The sequence below is a fragment of the Castor canadensis genome, chromosome 2 (assembly GCF_047511655.1).
Source record: "Castor canadensis chromosome 2, mCasCan1.hap1v2, whole genome shotgun sequence".
Classification (NCBI taxonomy): Eukaryota; Metazoa; Chordata; class Mammalia; order Rodentia; family Castoridae; genus Castor; species Castor canadensis.
Genome location: NC_133387.1, coordinates 133,074,776 through 133,092,801, shown reverse-complemented (window position 1 = coordinate 133,092,801; position 18,026 = coordinate 133,074,776). Strand labels below are relative to the sequence as shown.

The window sequence follows — 18,026 nt, the reverse complement described above, 5'->3', positions numbered from 1 at the left end:
GGGGATGTGGAAATGTGGGGAAGTCATGTCTGCACTAGTTTGGATGTGATTGAATTTCACTAAAAGGAGAGATGCTGATGTCTTTTTGATTAAGAAGATTAATTTGAATACTTTATAAATTTAGGTGGCTATATTCTGTCTTGGAAATTAAAGTGATTTGATGCTATTTATCTTTATCTCTGCAGGGGAAAAATTATTTTAGTTTTGGAAAGATCCTTTTCAGAAATACCACTATCTTCCTCAAATGTGAGTTTTTGAATTTCATGAGTTTTTTTTTTTACAGTTAAGGGTAAACTTTTAAATTACCTGTTTTCTACCTCAGATAGTCTACTTGCATTGAGATCAAAAATTTAATAGTCTGGCACTACCTATAAATAAATATTTAGTATAATTAAGGTTCTTTCAATGAATACCAGTATTCAGAATATTTACTTGTGTGAACTTTATTTTCTTCTCTTATTTTCACATGTATACACACTGTACATGTTATATGTATTTTATGTACCATATATGTTATAGATACGGTATTGAATATATGATACTATATAGTGGATGTATATGCGTACTATATATAAAATGTATATTCAGTCACATCTCCGTTGAATTGTATGTGTGATTTTTTTTTTTTAATCTGTTCACTGGTTTTACTCTTGTATGCTTGTTAGTTGTTTTACTGAGAATAAGACCTAGGTTTGTCATTGGCTCAGAACAAACATATTCAACAGACCTTTTATTTATCAAGGGAGTAGTTACCAGATGCAGGAAATAGGGATTATGTAGAACAAAACCGGTTTGTCTAGTGGGACAGCTCCTGTATCAGAATCTAAATTATCCCATTGTGTACTAAAGAAAAGCTTCCTTTTAGTTGTGAAACTGGCTTTATTCTAGGCAAGAAGTGGTCATGGCAAGCTCTATTTCAAGATGAGAGATAATCAGATCATTTCATCTCTCTCCATGAAAGTGCAGAGTTATAAGTCACAGTTGGATGCTTTTGTTCTTTTAATTATTTGCTAAGTAGTTATTACTTACTGTGTGCTAGGTACTCTTTTAAGACAACAGGAAAAGGGAGCTTCCTTCACTGAGCTCACATTCCAGTAAGGGTGAAAGGAGCAGGTGGAATTTCTGTGAAGAATATACTACATCCATGAAAATACCTCCAGAGTAGTCACTTATATATGATTTAAGTCAAATCTATTGACACTCTGGCCTTGCTTGGTTTACTAGTAGCTGTTAGGGGTAGAAGGATTTTGTCTCTTGAATAGCTTGAAAGCATATGCTGTTCTTTTATTATGTACATTTTTTTCTAATCTGTGTTTTGATCTAATAGTATTTCCCCAGGTTAAATAAGCTGTGTATTTTAAAGTATCTACATTTCATTGTTTTGGAGAATTTGAGGATCCTTAAATTTTCCTTTAGCTTTTTCTTGGATACTTCTGTTCTTCCATATTTACCAGCTGTCTCTAATTTTATACTTTTGTGGTTGTAGTTTGTAGCTTCAATGGCCTAGGCAAGACTGTCTTCCTCTCAGAGTTCTAAGCTTTGTCTAAGTTAGTTGTCTTTTAGCATTGACTGATAGTTTTGTAGCTAAATTCCCTTGCAAATCTGTTTAGGCAATGTTTTCTGAATTTTAATTAATGAATCTATCTCTCTATGTGTACTTCTGAATAGTATCCTTTATATGATTTCCATAAATTCTACTCAACAGGTTAGTTTTACATATTCTAACACACTGCTGTGAAAATGTGCAAGTCATTTAAAAATTAGTTTGAGAAAACAGTTTAAAACAAAAGAGGGCTAGGTGTAATGGTGCATGCCAGTAATTCCAGCTTACTTGGGAGAAATATGTCTAAAGATTATGGGCAAAAATGAGAGACCCTATTCGAAAAATAAAGCAAAAAGGACTGGGGCATAGCTGAAATGGTAGTGCCCTGTTCCTGTCTAACAAGTGCAAGGCCCTGTTTTGAGCCTCCAGTACTGCCTAAATAAACAAATAAGAAAAGAATTAGAAAGCAAGCTAGGTGCCTGTGGTTTACTCCTGTAGTCTGTTTTCTTGGGAGGCAGAGATCGAGGGGCTCGCTCTTTGAGGCCAGCCTGGACAAATACTTTGTGAGACTCCATCTCCAAAATAACCAGAGCAAAATGGACTGGAGATGTGGCTCAAGCTCACAAAGTGCCTGCTTTTTGAGCCCTTGTCCCACCAAAAAAAAAAAGAAGCTTATAATTAAGTGGCTGCTTTTGTTATGAACCAAAAGTGAATTCCTAAATCAGTCATGTTTATTTTTGTCACGTTTGGATAAAGTAGGGAGTCTTTAGTTACATTGTCCTTCCCACAGCTAGAATGAGATAAAAGGAAATTCTGATACCGCTGAGATAGCTAATCTGTAATATAGTCAAGTTTATGCTCTCAGGCTAATACCTTGGTCTATTAGAATATTATGTTCCAAACTATGTTTAATAAGTTCTGTGAAGTTTCCATAATTTCAGTGAGGCCTCTCTGTTTTTTTTTCACTCGGCCTCGTGCTTGTTAGGCCAGGTGCTTTACCACTTGAGCCACTCTGCCAGCTTGAGGCCTCTCTTAAGATGAGCTTTGAAAAACAAAAATCTAGTACTCTTTATCTTTGTTTTTGCTATATTTGTCTTCTCCAGCCATGCTCATCTTTTGTTCATTGCTCTTTGTATCCAGTGTTGATGTCTTTTAAGGTCTAAGCCATGAATTTTTCCGAGTAGAGCTATTATTTATGTCACCATTTAACAATCGTGACTATTGCCTTGTGACATCCCTAATGTTATTATGTGTCTCTCCAACTAGACTGTAGCCTTTTTAAGGAGCTTAGATAATTTGTTCCTATCAATTCCTCTCTTTGACCTAACACAGCTATTGTATCTTCGCGTACTTGTGCTCTGCTCAGTAAGTATTTGAATAATAGAACTCTGGTTTTAACTTAGAACTGCTTTATCACTCCTAGGTTTTTCTCTTTGAGAAATTGAGGTTTTAAGGCATAGAATTAAACCTACAGGTTCAAAAGGATAAAATCATAGCTAAATTACTGTTCCTTTGGATGACCGATACACTTATCTGAAGAATATTGTTCTTTTCGCATGTTTTATGCCATTTCCTTACGTTTGGAGAAGGAATGTTCTTTGAGTATCTCAGCTTAGTGCAGCAAATAAACAAGGTATTGACTAAAAGGGAAATACTTTTAAGAAAAACTGTTTCATTCGGGAATCATCTTTTATTCAGTGATTTCTTCTTTTACAGTTGATGGAGAACCTTGTGAGCTGTCTTTGAATATAACATGGTTTCTCAAAAGTGCTGATTGTTACAATGAAATCTACAACTTCAAGGTAAGGAACATAAAATTATAGACTTTTCTTGGGCTGTCAAAGCCATATAGTCCCAACATCTTCATTTAATAGAGGAAAGAATAGCATATAGTTGTGAAGGAGCAGAGCTGAACTACAGTCCATGCTTCCCAGTTTGCAGACCTGCTGTATCAGCTATTCTCAATTTTTTTGGTCTCAGAACTCTTACATTCTTAAAAAATTACTGTAGACTCCAAAAGCCTTTGTTCATGTGTTTCTCTTTTAGAAATTAAAGCTGAGAAGATATTAAAATATAATTTTATTTGCAGTACTGGGGTTTGAACTCAGGGCCTCATGTTTGCTAGGTAGGCTCTCTACTACTTGAGCTCTGCCCCCAGCCCTGTTTTGTACTTTTGTACATCTCTTTATTTAAAATGTATCATAACAGAAGACAAGTAGATTCTTACATCTCATTCTTTACTCAGTATGACAATTTAGGTTGAAGTGTATGTTGAAAACTGACCTAATAGAGAAAAGGGAATGGTATTTTAGTGACATCTTATTGGATAATTGCAGATGTCCTTTGTTTCTATATTGTTTCTATATCAAAACTCAATAACTGGAGTTTCTTTTCTTTTTTTTTTTTCCATTTTTCTTTTATTATTCATATGTGCATACAAGGATTGGTTCATTTCTCCCCACTACCCCCACCCCCTCCCTTACCACCCACTCCGCCCCCCCCCAATACCCAGCAGAAACTATTTTGCCCTTATCTCTAATTTTGTTGTAGAGAGAGTATAAGCAATAATAGGAAGGAACAAGAGTTTTTGCTGGTTGAGATAAGGATAGCTATACAGGGCATTGACTCACATTGATTTCCTGTGCGTGGGTGTTACCTTCTAGGTTAATTCTTTTTGATCTAACCTTTTCTCTAGTACCTGTTCCCCTTTTCCTATTGGCCTCAGTTGCTTTGAGGTATCTGCTTTAGTTTCTCTGCGTTAAGGGCAACAAATGCTAGCTAGTTTTTTAGGTGTCTTACCTATCCTCATCCCTCCCTTGTGTGCTCTCGCTTTTATCATGTGCTCATAGTCCAATCCCCTTGTTGTGTTTGCCCTTGATCTAATGTCCACATATGAGGGAGAACATACGATTTTTGGTTTTTTGAGCCAGGCTGACCTCACTCAGAATGATGTTCTCCAATTCCATCCATTTACCAGCGAATGATAACATTTCGTTCTTCTTCATGGCTGCATAAAATTCCATTGTGTATAGATACCACATTTTCTTAATCCATTCGTCAGTGGTGGGACATCTTGGCTGTTTCCATAGCTTGGCTATTGTGAATAGTGCCGCAATAAACATGGATGTACAGGTGCCTCTGGAGTAACAGTCTTTTGGGTATATCCCCAAGAGTGGTATTGCTGGATCAAATGGTAGATCGATGTCCAGCTTTTTAAGTAGCCTCCAAATTTTTTTCCAGAGTGGTTGTACTAGTCTACATTCCCACCAACAGTGTAAGAGGGTTCCTTTTTCCCGCATCCTCGCCAACACCTGTTGGTGGTGTTGCTGATGATGGCTATTCTAACAGAGGTGAGGTGGAATCTTAGCATGGTTTTAATTTGCATTTCCTTTATTGCTAGAGATGGTGAGCATTTTTTCATGTGTTTTCTTGCCTTTTGAATTTCTTCTTTTGAGAAAGTTCTGTTTAGTTCACTTGCCCATTTCTTTATTGGTTCATTAGTTTTGGGAGAATTTAGTTTTTTAAGTTCCCTGTATATTCTGGTTATCAGTCCTTTGTCTGATGTATAGTTGGCAAATATTTTCTCCCACTCTGTGGGTGTTCTCTTCAGTTTAGAGACCATTTCTTTTGATGAACAGAAGCCTTTTAGTTTTATAAGGTCCCATTTATCTATGCTATCTCTTATTTGCTATGCTGCTGGGGTTTCATTGAGAAGGTTCTTACCTATACCTACTAACTCCAGAGTATTTCCTACTCTTTCTTGTATCAACTTAAGAGTTTGGGGTCTGATATTAAGATCCTTGATCCATTTTGAGTTGATCTTGGTATAGGGTGATATACATGGATCTAGTTTCAGTTTTTTGCAGACTGCTAACCAGTTTTCCCAGCAGTTTTTGTTGAAGAGGCTGCTATTTCTCCATCATATATTTTTAGCTCCTTTGTCAAAGATAAGTTGGTTATAGTTGTGTGGCTTCATATCTGGATCTTCTATTCTGTTCCACTGGTCTTCATGTCTGTTTTTGTGCCAGTACCATGCTGTTTTTATTGTTATTGCTTTGTAATATAGTTTGAAGTCAGGTATTGTGATACCTCCTGCATTGTTCTTTTGGCTGAGTATTGCCTTGGCTATTCGTGGCCTCTTGTGTTTCCATATAAATTTAACAGTAGATTTTTCAATCTCTTTAATGAATGTCATTGGAATTTTGATGGGAATTGCATTAAACATGTAGATTACTTTTGGGAGTATCGACATTTTTACTATGTTGATTCTACCAATCCATGAGCATGGGAGATCTCTCCACTTTCTATAGTCTTCCTCAGTCTCTTTCTTCAGAAGTGTATAGTTTTCCTTGTAGAGGTCTTTCACATCTTTTGTTAGGTTTACACCTAGGTATTTGATTTTTTTTTGAGGCTATTTTAAATGGAATTGTTTTCATATATTCTTTTTCAGTTTGTTCATTATTAGTGTATAGAAATGCTAATGATTTTTCTACGTTGATTTTATATCCTGCTACCTTGCTATAGCTATTGATGATGTCTAGAAGCTTCTGAGTAGAGTTTTTTGGGTCTTTAAGGTATAGGATCATGTCGTCTGCAAATAGGGATATTTTGACAGTTTCTTTACCTATTTGTATTCCTTTATTCCTTCTTCTTGCCTAATTGCTCTGGCTAGGAATTCCAGTACTATGTTGAATAGGAGTGGAGATAGTGGGCATCCTTGTCTGGTTCCTGATTTTGGAGGGAATGGTTTCAGTTTTTCTCTGTTAAGTATAATGCTGGCTGTAGGTTTGTCATATATAGCTTTTATAATGTTGAGGAACTTTCCTTCTATTCCTAGTTTTCTTAGAGCTTTTATCATGAAATGATGTTGGATCTTATCAAAGGCTTTTTCTGCATCTATTGAGATGATCAAGTGGTTTTTGTCTTTGCTTCTGTTAATGTGGTTTATTACATTTATTGATTTTCGTATGTTGAACCACCCCTGCATCCCTGGGATGAAGCCTACTTGGTCGTGGTGAATAATCTTTTTAATATGTTGCTGAATTCGGTTTGCCATTATTTTGTTGAGGATTTTTGCATCAATGTTCATTAAGGAGATTGGCCTATAGTTCTCCTTTTTGGAGGTGTCTTTGCCTGGTTTTGGGATAAGTGTAATACTGGCTTCATAAAATGTGTTTGGCAGTTTTCCTTCCCTTTCTATTTCGTGGAACAGTTTAAGGAGTGTTGGTAAGGGGATTGGACTATGAGCACATGATAAAAGCGAGAGCACACAAGGGAGGGGTGAGGATAGGTAAGACACCTAAAAAACTAGCTAGCATTTGTTGCCCTTAATGCAGAGAAACTAAAGCAGATACCTTAAAGCAACTGAGGCCAATAGGAAAAGGGGACCAGGAACTAGAGAAAAGGTTAGATCAAAAAGAATTAACCTAGAAGGTAACACCCATGCACAGGAAATCAATGTGAGTCAATGCCCTGTATAGCTATCCTTATCTCAACCAGCAAAACCCCTTGTTCCTTCCTATTATTGCTTATACTCTCTCTACAACAAAATTAGAGATAAGGGCAAAATAGTTTCTGCTGGGTATTGAGGGGGGGAGCGGGAGGGGGTGGAGTGGGTGGTAAGGGAGGGGGTGGGGGCAGGGGGGAGAAATGAACCAAGCCTTGTATGCACATATGAATAATAAAAGAAAAATGAAAAAAAAAAAAAAGGAGTGTTGGTATCAGTTCTTCTTTAAAGGTCTGATAGAATTCAGCAGAGAATCCATCAGGTCCTGGACTTTTCTTTTTGGGGAGACTCTTGATTGCTGCTTCAGTTTCATTTTGTGTTATGGGTCTATTCAGGTGATTAATTTCCTCTTGGTTCAGTTTTGGATGATCATATGTATCTAGAAATCTGTCCATTTCTTTAAGATTTTCAAATTTATTTGAATATAGGTTCTCAAAGTAGTCTCTGATGATTTCCTGGACTTCCATGGTGTTTGTTGTTATCTCCCCTTTTGCATTCCTAATTCTACTAATTTGGGTTTTTTCTCTCCTCATTTTAGTCAGGTTTGCCAGGGGTCTATCGATCTTGTTTATTTTTTCAAAGAACCAACTTTTTGTTTCATTAATTCTTTGTATGGTTTTTTTGGTTTCTATTTCGTTGATTTCAGCTCTTATTTTTATTATTTCTCTCCTTCTATTTGTTTTGGGATTTGCTTGTTCTTGTTTTTTTAGGAGTTTGAGATGTATCATTAGGACATTGATTTGGGATCTTTCAATCTTTTTAATATATGCACTCATGGCTATAAACTTTGCTCTCAAGACTGCCTTAGCTGTGTCCCATAGGTTCCGGTAGGTTGTGTTTTCGTTTTCATTGACTTCCAGGAACTTTTTAATTTCCTCTTTTATTGCATCGATGATCCACTCTTCATTAAGTAATGAGTTATTTAGTTTCCAGCTGTTTGCATGTTTTTTGTCTTTACTTTTGTTGTTGAGTTCTACTTTTACTGCATTGTGGTCAGATAGTATGCACGGTATTATTTCTATTTTCTTATATTTGCTGAGGCTTGCTTTGTGCCCTAGGATATGATCTATTTTGGAGAAGGTTCCATGGGCTGCTGAGAAGAATGTATATTGTATAGAGGTTGGATGAAATGTTCTGTAGACATCTACTAGGTCCACTTGATCTATTGCATATTTTAGATCTTGGATTTCTTTATTGAGTTTTTGTTTGGATGACCTATCTATTGATGATAATGGAGTGTTAAAGTCTCCCACAACCACTGTGTTGGCGTTTATATATGCTTTTAGGTCTTTCAGGGTATGTTTGATGAAATTGGGTGCGTTGACATTGGGGGCATACAGATTGATGATTATTATTTCCTTTTGGTCTATTTCCCCTTTTATTAGTATGGAATGTCCTTCTTTATCTCGTTTGATCAATGTAGGTTTGAAGTCTACTTTGTCAGAGATAAGTATTGCTACTCCTGCTTGTTTTCGGGGGCCATTGGCTTGGTAAATCTTCTTCCAGACTTTCATCCTAAGCATATGCTTATTTCTGTCAGTGAGATGAGTCTCCTGGTCCGCGTCTTCCCATGCCGTATGGGCGCCGGCCACTGGCGGCCCTGGGGGCCCTCCTCGTTTCTCCGTTTAACGTGAAGTGGAGATTCTCTGCACCGGCTGGAGATGTGGAGGGGTCAAAGTTATGCCTTTTCTCAGTGATTATGCCTGCAAAGTGTGTCTCCAGCGTCTCTCCAAGATTTCACTATAGGAGGGTCGCTTTCTGCTTCCTACCTCTAGCCGCCATCTTGGAATCCATTGGAGTTTCTTAAAGTTAGTTGGAATGTGGAATGTGAAACCATATTAATGAACTTTTTTGTATTATGTAATGTAAAATCCACTGAAGTGTCCTATACTTTGAATAGATCTTTTACTCATGTATGATTTTGTAACATTATTCATTGCTCATTTAGAAAATACTGGTTGACATATAAGTCTTTGAAATATTAACTTATTTTATATTTAATTCTAAATTGTATTGTTAATAACCCCTACCGTCTTCTTCCCACCCCCCCATCTCATCCATTGTTCCTTAAGTATCAGAAGCCATTAGCTCATATTAGCAGACAGACGTTCTCTAAAATTCCAGTTTTTGCTCAAATTTTATCATTGGCAGTAGTACCATCAGTTGTATTTCTTAAAATTATAGTCCATTTTCAGAAGAATGTCTCCTAAATCAAACCTGAATAACTGTCTGAGGCCGGTCATTTTTTTTAAGTAAAAAAATAATTGTAGTCATTCATTCTTTCAAGTTAAAAAAAAAATATTGAACTTAGTTCTCAAGCCAAAACAGTTGTAGAGTGCTTTATCTCAATGATCATTTATTATATTTTGCATATTTCTCATTGTGTTACTTACATAATTAAAACAGGCCTTTTTTTTTTTTTTAACAAATCCAGATTTTAATAACAATTTTTTTTTTCTTTGTGATTCTGGGGCTTGAACTCAGAGCCTCATACTTGCTAGGCAGGTGCTCTACCACTTGAGCCACTCCAGCAGTGCAGTAACAGTCATTTTTAATGCTTCATCAAGGACATTCTGGCATAAAATTAGCATTTTTAAAACTGTGTGTTATTGACTGAAGAAAGAATATAATTATTTCAAGCCCCCTGCTTTGCTTCCTCATTAGGGGCATCAGTTTTACATGCCGTTGTTTTTTATGATCAGTGCAAGGCAAAGAATTTTTTTGATCATTTGAACCTTGTGAAAGAGGTTATAGATCACCATTGTCTAGAGAATGACTGTGGTAGATGATACTTCAGCATTAAAGATGTATTATTCTGAGGTGGATTTCCATCCAGCCCTTTGCAGTTTGCAGCCTTTTCTTTTTTTCCTTCTCTTGAAACTTCTATACAAAGATAGTCTGATGTCTTAAAAACTGCCTTCTGTCCAATTAGTCTTTTTAGAATGACAGTATTTTAAGTCTCTCCTTCGTGTTAAAGTTTTACATGAGCTTTTTTTGTTGGTGATTGTTTTTTGCTTTTGTTATATAACATTGAATAGGATTGTATGACCGGAAGGAATGAAAGGACTGAGGAATTTAGAAAGAAATGATAACTTGTCTAGAATATGGTTTGAAATATCATTGACCTTTTTCTTTTAATTGATCACTAATTGTATTTATAGTAAAAGGTTCATGCATTTAAAACTTGCTTTGCACTTGTCAAGAACTTAGATCCTGCCTTTGTAGGAAATGCGGATGATAATTACTTTGAATTGCTATGGGATAGAAGTATGGAAATGATAAGCAAAAGGTTGGAGAGGATGTGATAGAGCCTTTTCTAATGAGGGCAAGGTCAGAGATGTGATGATGGGAGAAAATTCACAGAACTCACAAATGATGAATGATTTTTTTTTTTTTTTTTTTTGAGTATCAGCTGTAGGCCAGGAATGGCTGCAACAGTTTTTAGTCTTTCTTAGCTTATGAACTCAAGTATACTCTGACGATGGTTTCCTGGTCTACCCAGAATTGTTGGAGAGCTACCCTCTGTGAGCTGAAGACTAGAATTCTGCACTATAGAGTTTACTAACTTCACATTCTTTTTTTTTATGGTACTGGGGTTTGGACTGCACTCTTGCTAGGCAGGCATTCTTCTACTTGAACCACTTCATCAGTCCTTTTTTTGTGTTGAGTGTTTTCGAGATAGGGTCTCTCGAACTATTTGCTCTGGCTGGCTTTGAACCATGATCTTCCTGGTTTCTGCCTCCTGAGTAGCTAAAATATATTATAGATGTGAGCCACTGGCACCTGCCTGCTTTAGAGGTTCTTATTTATATACTGCTATATAGTCTTTGATGCTGTTAATTCTCAAAACAGTAAACTCTTAAGTTGTATTTGTACTGTAGGTTATCTGCTACCTTCTAAAAATCTATTTGTGAAGAATAAGTTAAATACTTTGTATCTCTTTTTTTCCCAGGCGGAAGAAGTAGAGACATATTTGGAAAAACTTAAGGAAAAAAGAGGCTTGTCTGGAAAATACCAAACATCATCAAAATTGTTCCAGAACTGCAGTGACCTCTTCAAAGCACAGGTAATCTTTGGAAATGTTTGTAGGGAAATAGAAGAGGTAAAAAATATATTATCTGTGTTTTTTTCCTGTCTCTGTTTTCCATCTGCCAGATACTTCTTCTAGAAGAAATAAGTTGGAAGCTTCTTCTAATAGGCACATTGTCAGCCACTTACATATTTATCTCATTAAAGAAAGGATGCAGCCAGGTGTCAAGTCTGTAATCCCAGATACTTGGGAGGCTGAGATTGGGAGGACTGTGGTTCGAGGTCAGCCTTTTGCAAAGGTTTATGAGACCCCCCCATCTCAACCAATGAAAGCTGGGTGTGGTGGCGGGTACTTGTCATCCCAGCTACATGGGAAGTGTAACTAGGAGAATAATGGTCCAGACTGGGGCAAAAACACGTGACCCTATCTCAAAAATAACCAAAGCCAAAAGGAGTAGGGGCGTGGCTCAAGTGGTAGTCTTGCCTAGCAAATCGATGCCCTGGGTTCATACACCAGTTATCCCCTCCCAACCCTCACACCCCCCCCCCCCAAAAAAAAGGGAGAGAGAGAGGATGCACTTTTCCTTTGTGTGTGAAAAGCAAAACCCCAGTTCTTTTTATTGTTGTGAATTATGTGTTACCATTTTAACTGTATCTAAGTTTACAAATTCACTTTGCTGCACAGCTATATCACTAAGCTCTACCTAGTAAACAGTCATGCCCAGCCCCTAGTAACCACTATTTTGCTTTCTTTACGAATTTGAGTATAGTCAGACAGTTTTTATTCTTTTTTGTCTGCATTCTTTCATTTCAAGGTCATCCATGTTGTAGCATGTATCAGAATTTCATTTCCCCTTTAAAGCTGAATTATATTTCATTATATTCATATATTACATTATTTATTATTTACTATTTTTTTGGTGGCACTGCGGTTTGAACTCAGAGCCTCATGCTTGCTAGGCAAGTGCTCTACCACTTGAGCCACTTCACCAACCCATACATTTTATCTATCCATCTGTTGATGGGCATTTTTTTTTTAAATTCTGGCCTTACACTTCCTAGGCAGGTGGTCTACTACTTGAGCCATGCCCCTAGCCCTTTTTATTTCAGTTATTTTTTTAATATATACTTTCATTTTTGCCTGGGCTGACCTCTGACCAAGATTTTCCTATTTATACTGTCACTAGCTGGAATTACAAATGTGTACCACCATACCCAATTTATTGATTAAAATGGGGTCTTGCTAATTTACTGCCTGTGCTGGTCTTGAACCTTCATCCTCCTGATTTCTGCCTCCTTATTAGCTGGGATTACAGGTGTGAGCCAGTGTACTTGGCCTGTCAATGGGAATTTAACACTTCAAATTTTTAATTCTCTTATCTAGTTGATTTGTCTCCAGAAAAATCAGGGGTTTTAGTTTTTGCTACTATAGATGTCAAATCAAAAGACTATCACTTCCTTAGTGTTGAATTTCAGACCTCATTTAGAGAAAGAAAAGATGAATGATATGTTTTAATGCCTATGTATGTAATCACATAAATGCAGTTTTTGATATGAGATTCTATTTTCTTAGAAATAGGATCTAATACCAACTTTTTGACTGAAAAAATGTGCAAGTATAGTATTAGTCCTTGCTTTGTTCTCACTGCATTTAAAATGCAGTGTATTGTTTAGCAAATTACCTTGAAGTAGTGCAGAGTTGACTGAAAACTAGATTTTCTGCCCAGTCACTAGAAATAAAGTTATTATATTTTAATTTAATATTCAGAAATTGACAAGCAAATAAAGTTATTGATAATTGCAAGAGTTCAGCTCTTGTCATAGCTTAGACTTTTTTTTGTGGTACTGGGGTTTGAATCAGGGCCTACACCTTGAGTTACTCCACTAGCCCTTTTTTGTGACGGGTTTTTTTAAGGTAGGATCTCACAAACTATTTGCCTGGGTTGCCTTTGAACCACGATCCTCCTGTTCTCTGCTTCTTGAGAACCTGGGATTACAGGTGTGAGCCTCTAGAGCCCAGGTAGATTTCTTTTTTTTTTTTAGAGTGGGTCTTGCTATATAGCTCAGTTTGGCCTTGAACTTGAGATCTGCCTCTTGGGATTGATGGATGCACAGTGCACCACCATGGCAGCTCCACTTGTTTTTTGAGATAGAGTCTGGCTAACTTTTTTGCCTGGGCTGATCTTGAACCAAACCTCCAGGTTTTGTCTTTCTAAAATGTTTGTTGTCCTTATAGAAAAATTGAGTGGCAGTTTAGTTTCATACTGTTTTTTGTTTTCAGCAGGTTTTATTTACAAGTCTATAGTTGATTGGAAATCTCTTTTTTTTTTTTTTTCATTTTTCTTTTATTATTCATATGTGCATACAAGGCTTGGTTCATTTCTCCCCCCTGCCCCCACCCCCTCCCTTACCACCCACTCTACCCCCTCCCGCTCCCCCCCCTCAATACCCAGCAGAAACTATTTTGCCCTTATCTCTAATTTTGTTGTAGAGAGAGTATAAGCAATAATAGGAAGGAACAAGGGGTTTTGCTGGTTGAGATAAGGATAGCTATATAGGGCATTGACTCACATTGATTTCCTGTGCGTGGGTGTTACCTTCTAGGTTAATTCTTTTTTGATCTAACCTTTTCTCTAGTTCCTGGTCCCCTTTTCCTATTGGCCTCAGTTGCTTTAAGGTATCTGCTTTAGTTTCTCTGCATTAAGGGCAACAAATGCTAGCTAGTTTTTTAGGTGTCTTACCTATCCTCACCCCTCCCTTGTGTGCTCTCGCTTTTATCATGTGCTCATAGTCCAATCCCCTTGTTGTGTTTGCCCTTGATCTAATGTCCACATATGAGGGAGAACATACGATTTTTGGTCTTTTGGGCCAGGCTAACCTCACTCAGAATGATGTTCTCCAGTTCCATCTGATTGGAAATCTCTTGTCTGCCAGTGCTCCATTACTACATTTACTGTTGTTGAGTCATATTTGGTTTTAACCATATCTGTGTCTTCTGAGCTATACTTTTACTACTTATACATCTTTAATTTTGTTTTATGTTTCTTTCATAGAGTTTTTCTGGGGATTATGTGCATCGGCTGCCTCTTTTAGGAGAAAAACAGGAGGTAATTGTTTTCCTTACATATTTCTGAGAGTAAAGTTAAAACTTTTCTGAATTAATTTTCTTTTCTCTTTTGTATTATTTGAAGGCTAAAGAGAATGGAACAAATCTTACCTTTACTGGAGACAGAACTGTAAGTGTATTTGGGCGTTTGTGGTATTGACATGTATATTAGTTTTATGTTCATGCAGATTTGAACTATCTTTTCAGTATGCTGACAGTTAAAAAGGAACTGAGTACTGAAAATTATACACCAAAATGTTAATGTTGTCTTTTGATGATATTATGAGTGATTTTTTTTTTCTTTTTTGTATTTTCTGTATTTTCTACAATAAAACTGTATTGCTTTCATATTTCTTCTTTAATAATGTTTGTAAGCAGGAAGAAACTTATTCAAAAGGACCTTAGTAAACACCATCTAAAATTATCTGTTCAGAATATAATTAGCAGAGACTTTGGAAAACTAAAATAAGGCCAAAGTCTATCATTAGGCTTTTATATTTTCATAAATACATATTGTATGGGGTCTTTTTTCATTTTCTAATTTATAATAAGTAATTCTTTAAAACTTTTCTAGTTAAAAATACAGAGGAAGTAAGATCCATTTTGGGCTGTGGTTTTTTTTTTTTTTTACAAAGTCGGTTAAAATTTTTAATTTTATTTAAAAAATTAATTTGTTTGTTTTTGAGAAAAGGTTTTGCTGTGTAGCCTGGGTTGGCCTCAAAGCCATAATCCTGCTGCCTCAGCTTCTCAAGTGCTGGGACTGTAGTGTGGGCCACCATGTCTGGCTTAAGTTTTAAATTTTATAATAACTTTATCAAGACATAGCATACATACTACAGGAGTGATCCTTTTAAAGCATGCAGTTTAGTGGTTTTTAGCATACACGGCGCACTTGGTTGCACACAAGTTGTGCAACCAGCAGCTGCTAATTTCATAACTCTTTATTACCTGAAAAGCGCTCCATACCCATTGTCCGTTATTCTCCCCTCCTCCTTGCCCCGTCTCTGTGGATTTGTCTCTTCTGGACATTTTATACAGTAGGTCATGTGATGCACAATCTTGTGTGTCGCTTCCTTTATAGTTTACAACTCTGTCTTAACCTTTACTTCCTGCTTGTATAGAGCAGTAAGATCTTCCAGAGGTGGATGATTCAGGCCTTCTCAGGTCCCACCTGGGCATATGTATGTAACCCTGCACATGTGTGTGGCCATCAAGATTTCCAGGAATATTGTGGCTTTTCAAAGTCCCTACAGACATCTCACTCTCCAGTTTTTTCCTTTAAGTTTCTGTTCAGCCCCGTGTTAACTTCAACATTTGTGTTACATCAGGCAGCTGTGATCTTTAACGATTGCTGCTGAGTATGGTGTTTCTATGTAAGTGAGGAGGTCAGATAGAGTCAAGCCCTGAGAAGGGGGATTTGCATCAGCTGCCAGTCAGCTTGGGTGACTGATCTTTTAGGGACCTTCAAATCTGTTTGGCTGCCAAGCTGCTGTCTTCACAGCTGTCAAAGTTTCAAAGACTTTGGTTTCAAGGGGCTTGGAAGAGAGTCTCTTTTCTATGCATAGTTCATATTTATTTCAGAAAGTGAGTTTTGTAGTTTGTATTATGGAACCTTTCTAAGCTTAGTAATTTAACATGGACATCTTCCTAGCTTGGTAAATAACTGCATGGCATCTGGCTGATTTTTGAAATGTAATAGTCTTTATTCAGGGACATTTATATGTGTTTCATCATATTCAGGTTTCAAACAGTATTGTGAATATTGTAGCTACATTTGTTTTTAAATCTTTATTTGCTGGTTTAAAAAAAATTCTGTATTAGAAGTTTTTGATTATGTAACTTAAAAAAATCCTGTCAAATTTTGTTTTCTAACAGGTTTAGCAATTGGGAGTGATTGCTAAAGCAGATGTATATTAACCAAAATGAGATCCCTTTATTTATATTACTTCTCAATGTATTCTTTTCACTAATAAATTGGTACATTGAGTACTGCTTCACCTTTTCATGGCTGCAAAGTATTCCATTTGCCATAGTGTTAATAATTAACTCGCAATTGATGTATATTGTGTTGTTTCTAAGTTTCCCCCATTCTGGACAAGGGCACATTCATCATGTCTAGCTATAGCTTTGTGCACATTTATAATGTTTTCATTCATAAATTCCTTGGCGCAGGAATCACTGTGTCCAAGTTTACACACAGTGTGAAAGTTCTTTTTCTGGGCTTTTCAAAGTGTTTTGCAGAGAAGTTATAGCAATTTGTAGTCCCAAGAAAGTAAGTGTGAGTTTTCATTTTTCCTCACAAACAATAGTTGTTATAATCTAAAACATTTTATGCAGTTTAATTAAAGTGACAATTTTTTGATGCTTATTGCATTTTAAAAATTAGCCTTGAAGATGAACATTGTTTTTTATGCATATTGGCTATTGGTAATTCTGCTTTATTTTTTTTCTATGCACAGCATACTTTAAATTCTTTTTAAGACTTGAACCCTGCTTCTAATGGGGAAAAAGAAAACCAAAACACTGAGTGAAGATGACTCTGTAGAATTATTCTGTCACAAGTACTATTTAGAAATAGTGAGATTTAGTCAAAAGAAGTCAAAGAAAAAATTATCTGTTCTTTGATCTTCCTTCTTGAAAATTGGGGCTGATATTGAATATCTTGTAATCCTATTTAAACAGCACTCACAAGTTCAGTATTGTCCCCCTGTTTTATTGAAACTCTAATGAAACATCCCTGTTTGCTGAGAAAATGTCCTCTCCCTGTCCCTTCCCCTAAGATTGACAAAAGAGAACATCCTTAATATTTTGATTAATTTATTTAGTTTAAGGAGTAATGTGATATATTTACCATTATAATTTAAAAAAATTAATATACTATTTTAGAGATTAGATTAACCACAAAGTTGGGCAAAAGAGGATAAGGAGTTCCCACATATACCCTGCATATCTGCACCCACAGCCTCCCACACCAGTGGTGCTCTGTACCACTGTGGTATGCTTGTTACAACTCTTAATCCCCCCAGCCACATGTCCTCAATCAAGGTCCATAGTTTGCATTGGAAATCACTCTTTGTATATGTTTTTTTTTGTTTGGTTGGCTGTTTTATTTTTTTCAGTACTGGCGCTTGTACTCAGGGCTTACATCTTGAGCCACTCCACCAGCACTTCTTTTGTGATGCGTTTTTTTGAGTTAGGGTCTCACAAGCTATGCCTGGGCTAGCCTGGAACCGTGATCCTCCTGATCCCCACTTCCTGAGTAGCTAGGATTGCAGGCGTTAGCCACGGGTGCCCTGCTGTATATGTGTGTTTGACAAGTGTGTGATGACATTTCCACTGTTGTACTACCATACAGAGTAGCTTCACTGTCCTAAAAGCCCTCTGCTGTGTTTGTGTCTTCATCCCTCTTAATCCCTAACCATCACTGATCTTTTTGCTATTTCCCTAGTTTTATCTTTTCCAGAATGTCATTGGCTGGAATCATACAAATATGTAGTCTTTTCACACTGGCATTTAAAGTCCCCTGTGTTTTCTGGTGGTTTGGTAGCTCATTTCTGTTTAGCTGAATCAATATTCCACTGTCTGGACATAGCACACTTTATCCAGTTCATTTGAGTAAATGCCAAGGAGCACAATTGCTGATTGTGTAGTAAAAACATGTTTAGTTCTGTGACTGTCCTTATTCTGACAGTGCCGTGCTTAATCAAAAATAGAATACACCAGAAACGAAACTACTCTTGTGTGTCTTTCTTAGAGCACGCTGCTTTAATGAACTTACCTTACTGTGGGGTTCAGAAAAGTTCTGTTGAAAAGCAGTTACAATTTTGAGACAGTATCATGAA

At 36.6% G+C, this 18,026-nt stretch overlaps 1 protein-coding gene across 3 annotated transcripts in view; it reads left to right on the top strand.

The window, feature by feature from the left end:
• The window catches only part of Tmem87a (transmembrane protein 87A), a 56,742-nt gene that overhangs the window by 1,167 nt on the left and 37,549 nt on the right, over window positions 1-18,026 (top strand). For all 3 annotated transcript variants that reach the window (XM_074065749.1, XM_074065748.1, XM_074065750.1), the window contains exons 2-6: window positions 186-246; window positions 3,260-3,345; window positions 11,002-11,115; window positions 14,132-14,185; window positions 14,270-14,314. In XM_074065749.1, coding sequence (XP_073921850.1) covers window positions 186-246; window positions 3,260-3,345; window positions 11,002-11,115; window positions 14,132-14,185; window positions 14,270-14,314 — 360 coding nt within the window. The remainder of the gene's footprint in view (window positions 1-185; window positions 247-3,259; window positions 3,346-11,001; window positions 11,116-14,131; window positions 14,186-14,269; window positions 14,315-18,026) is intronic.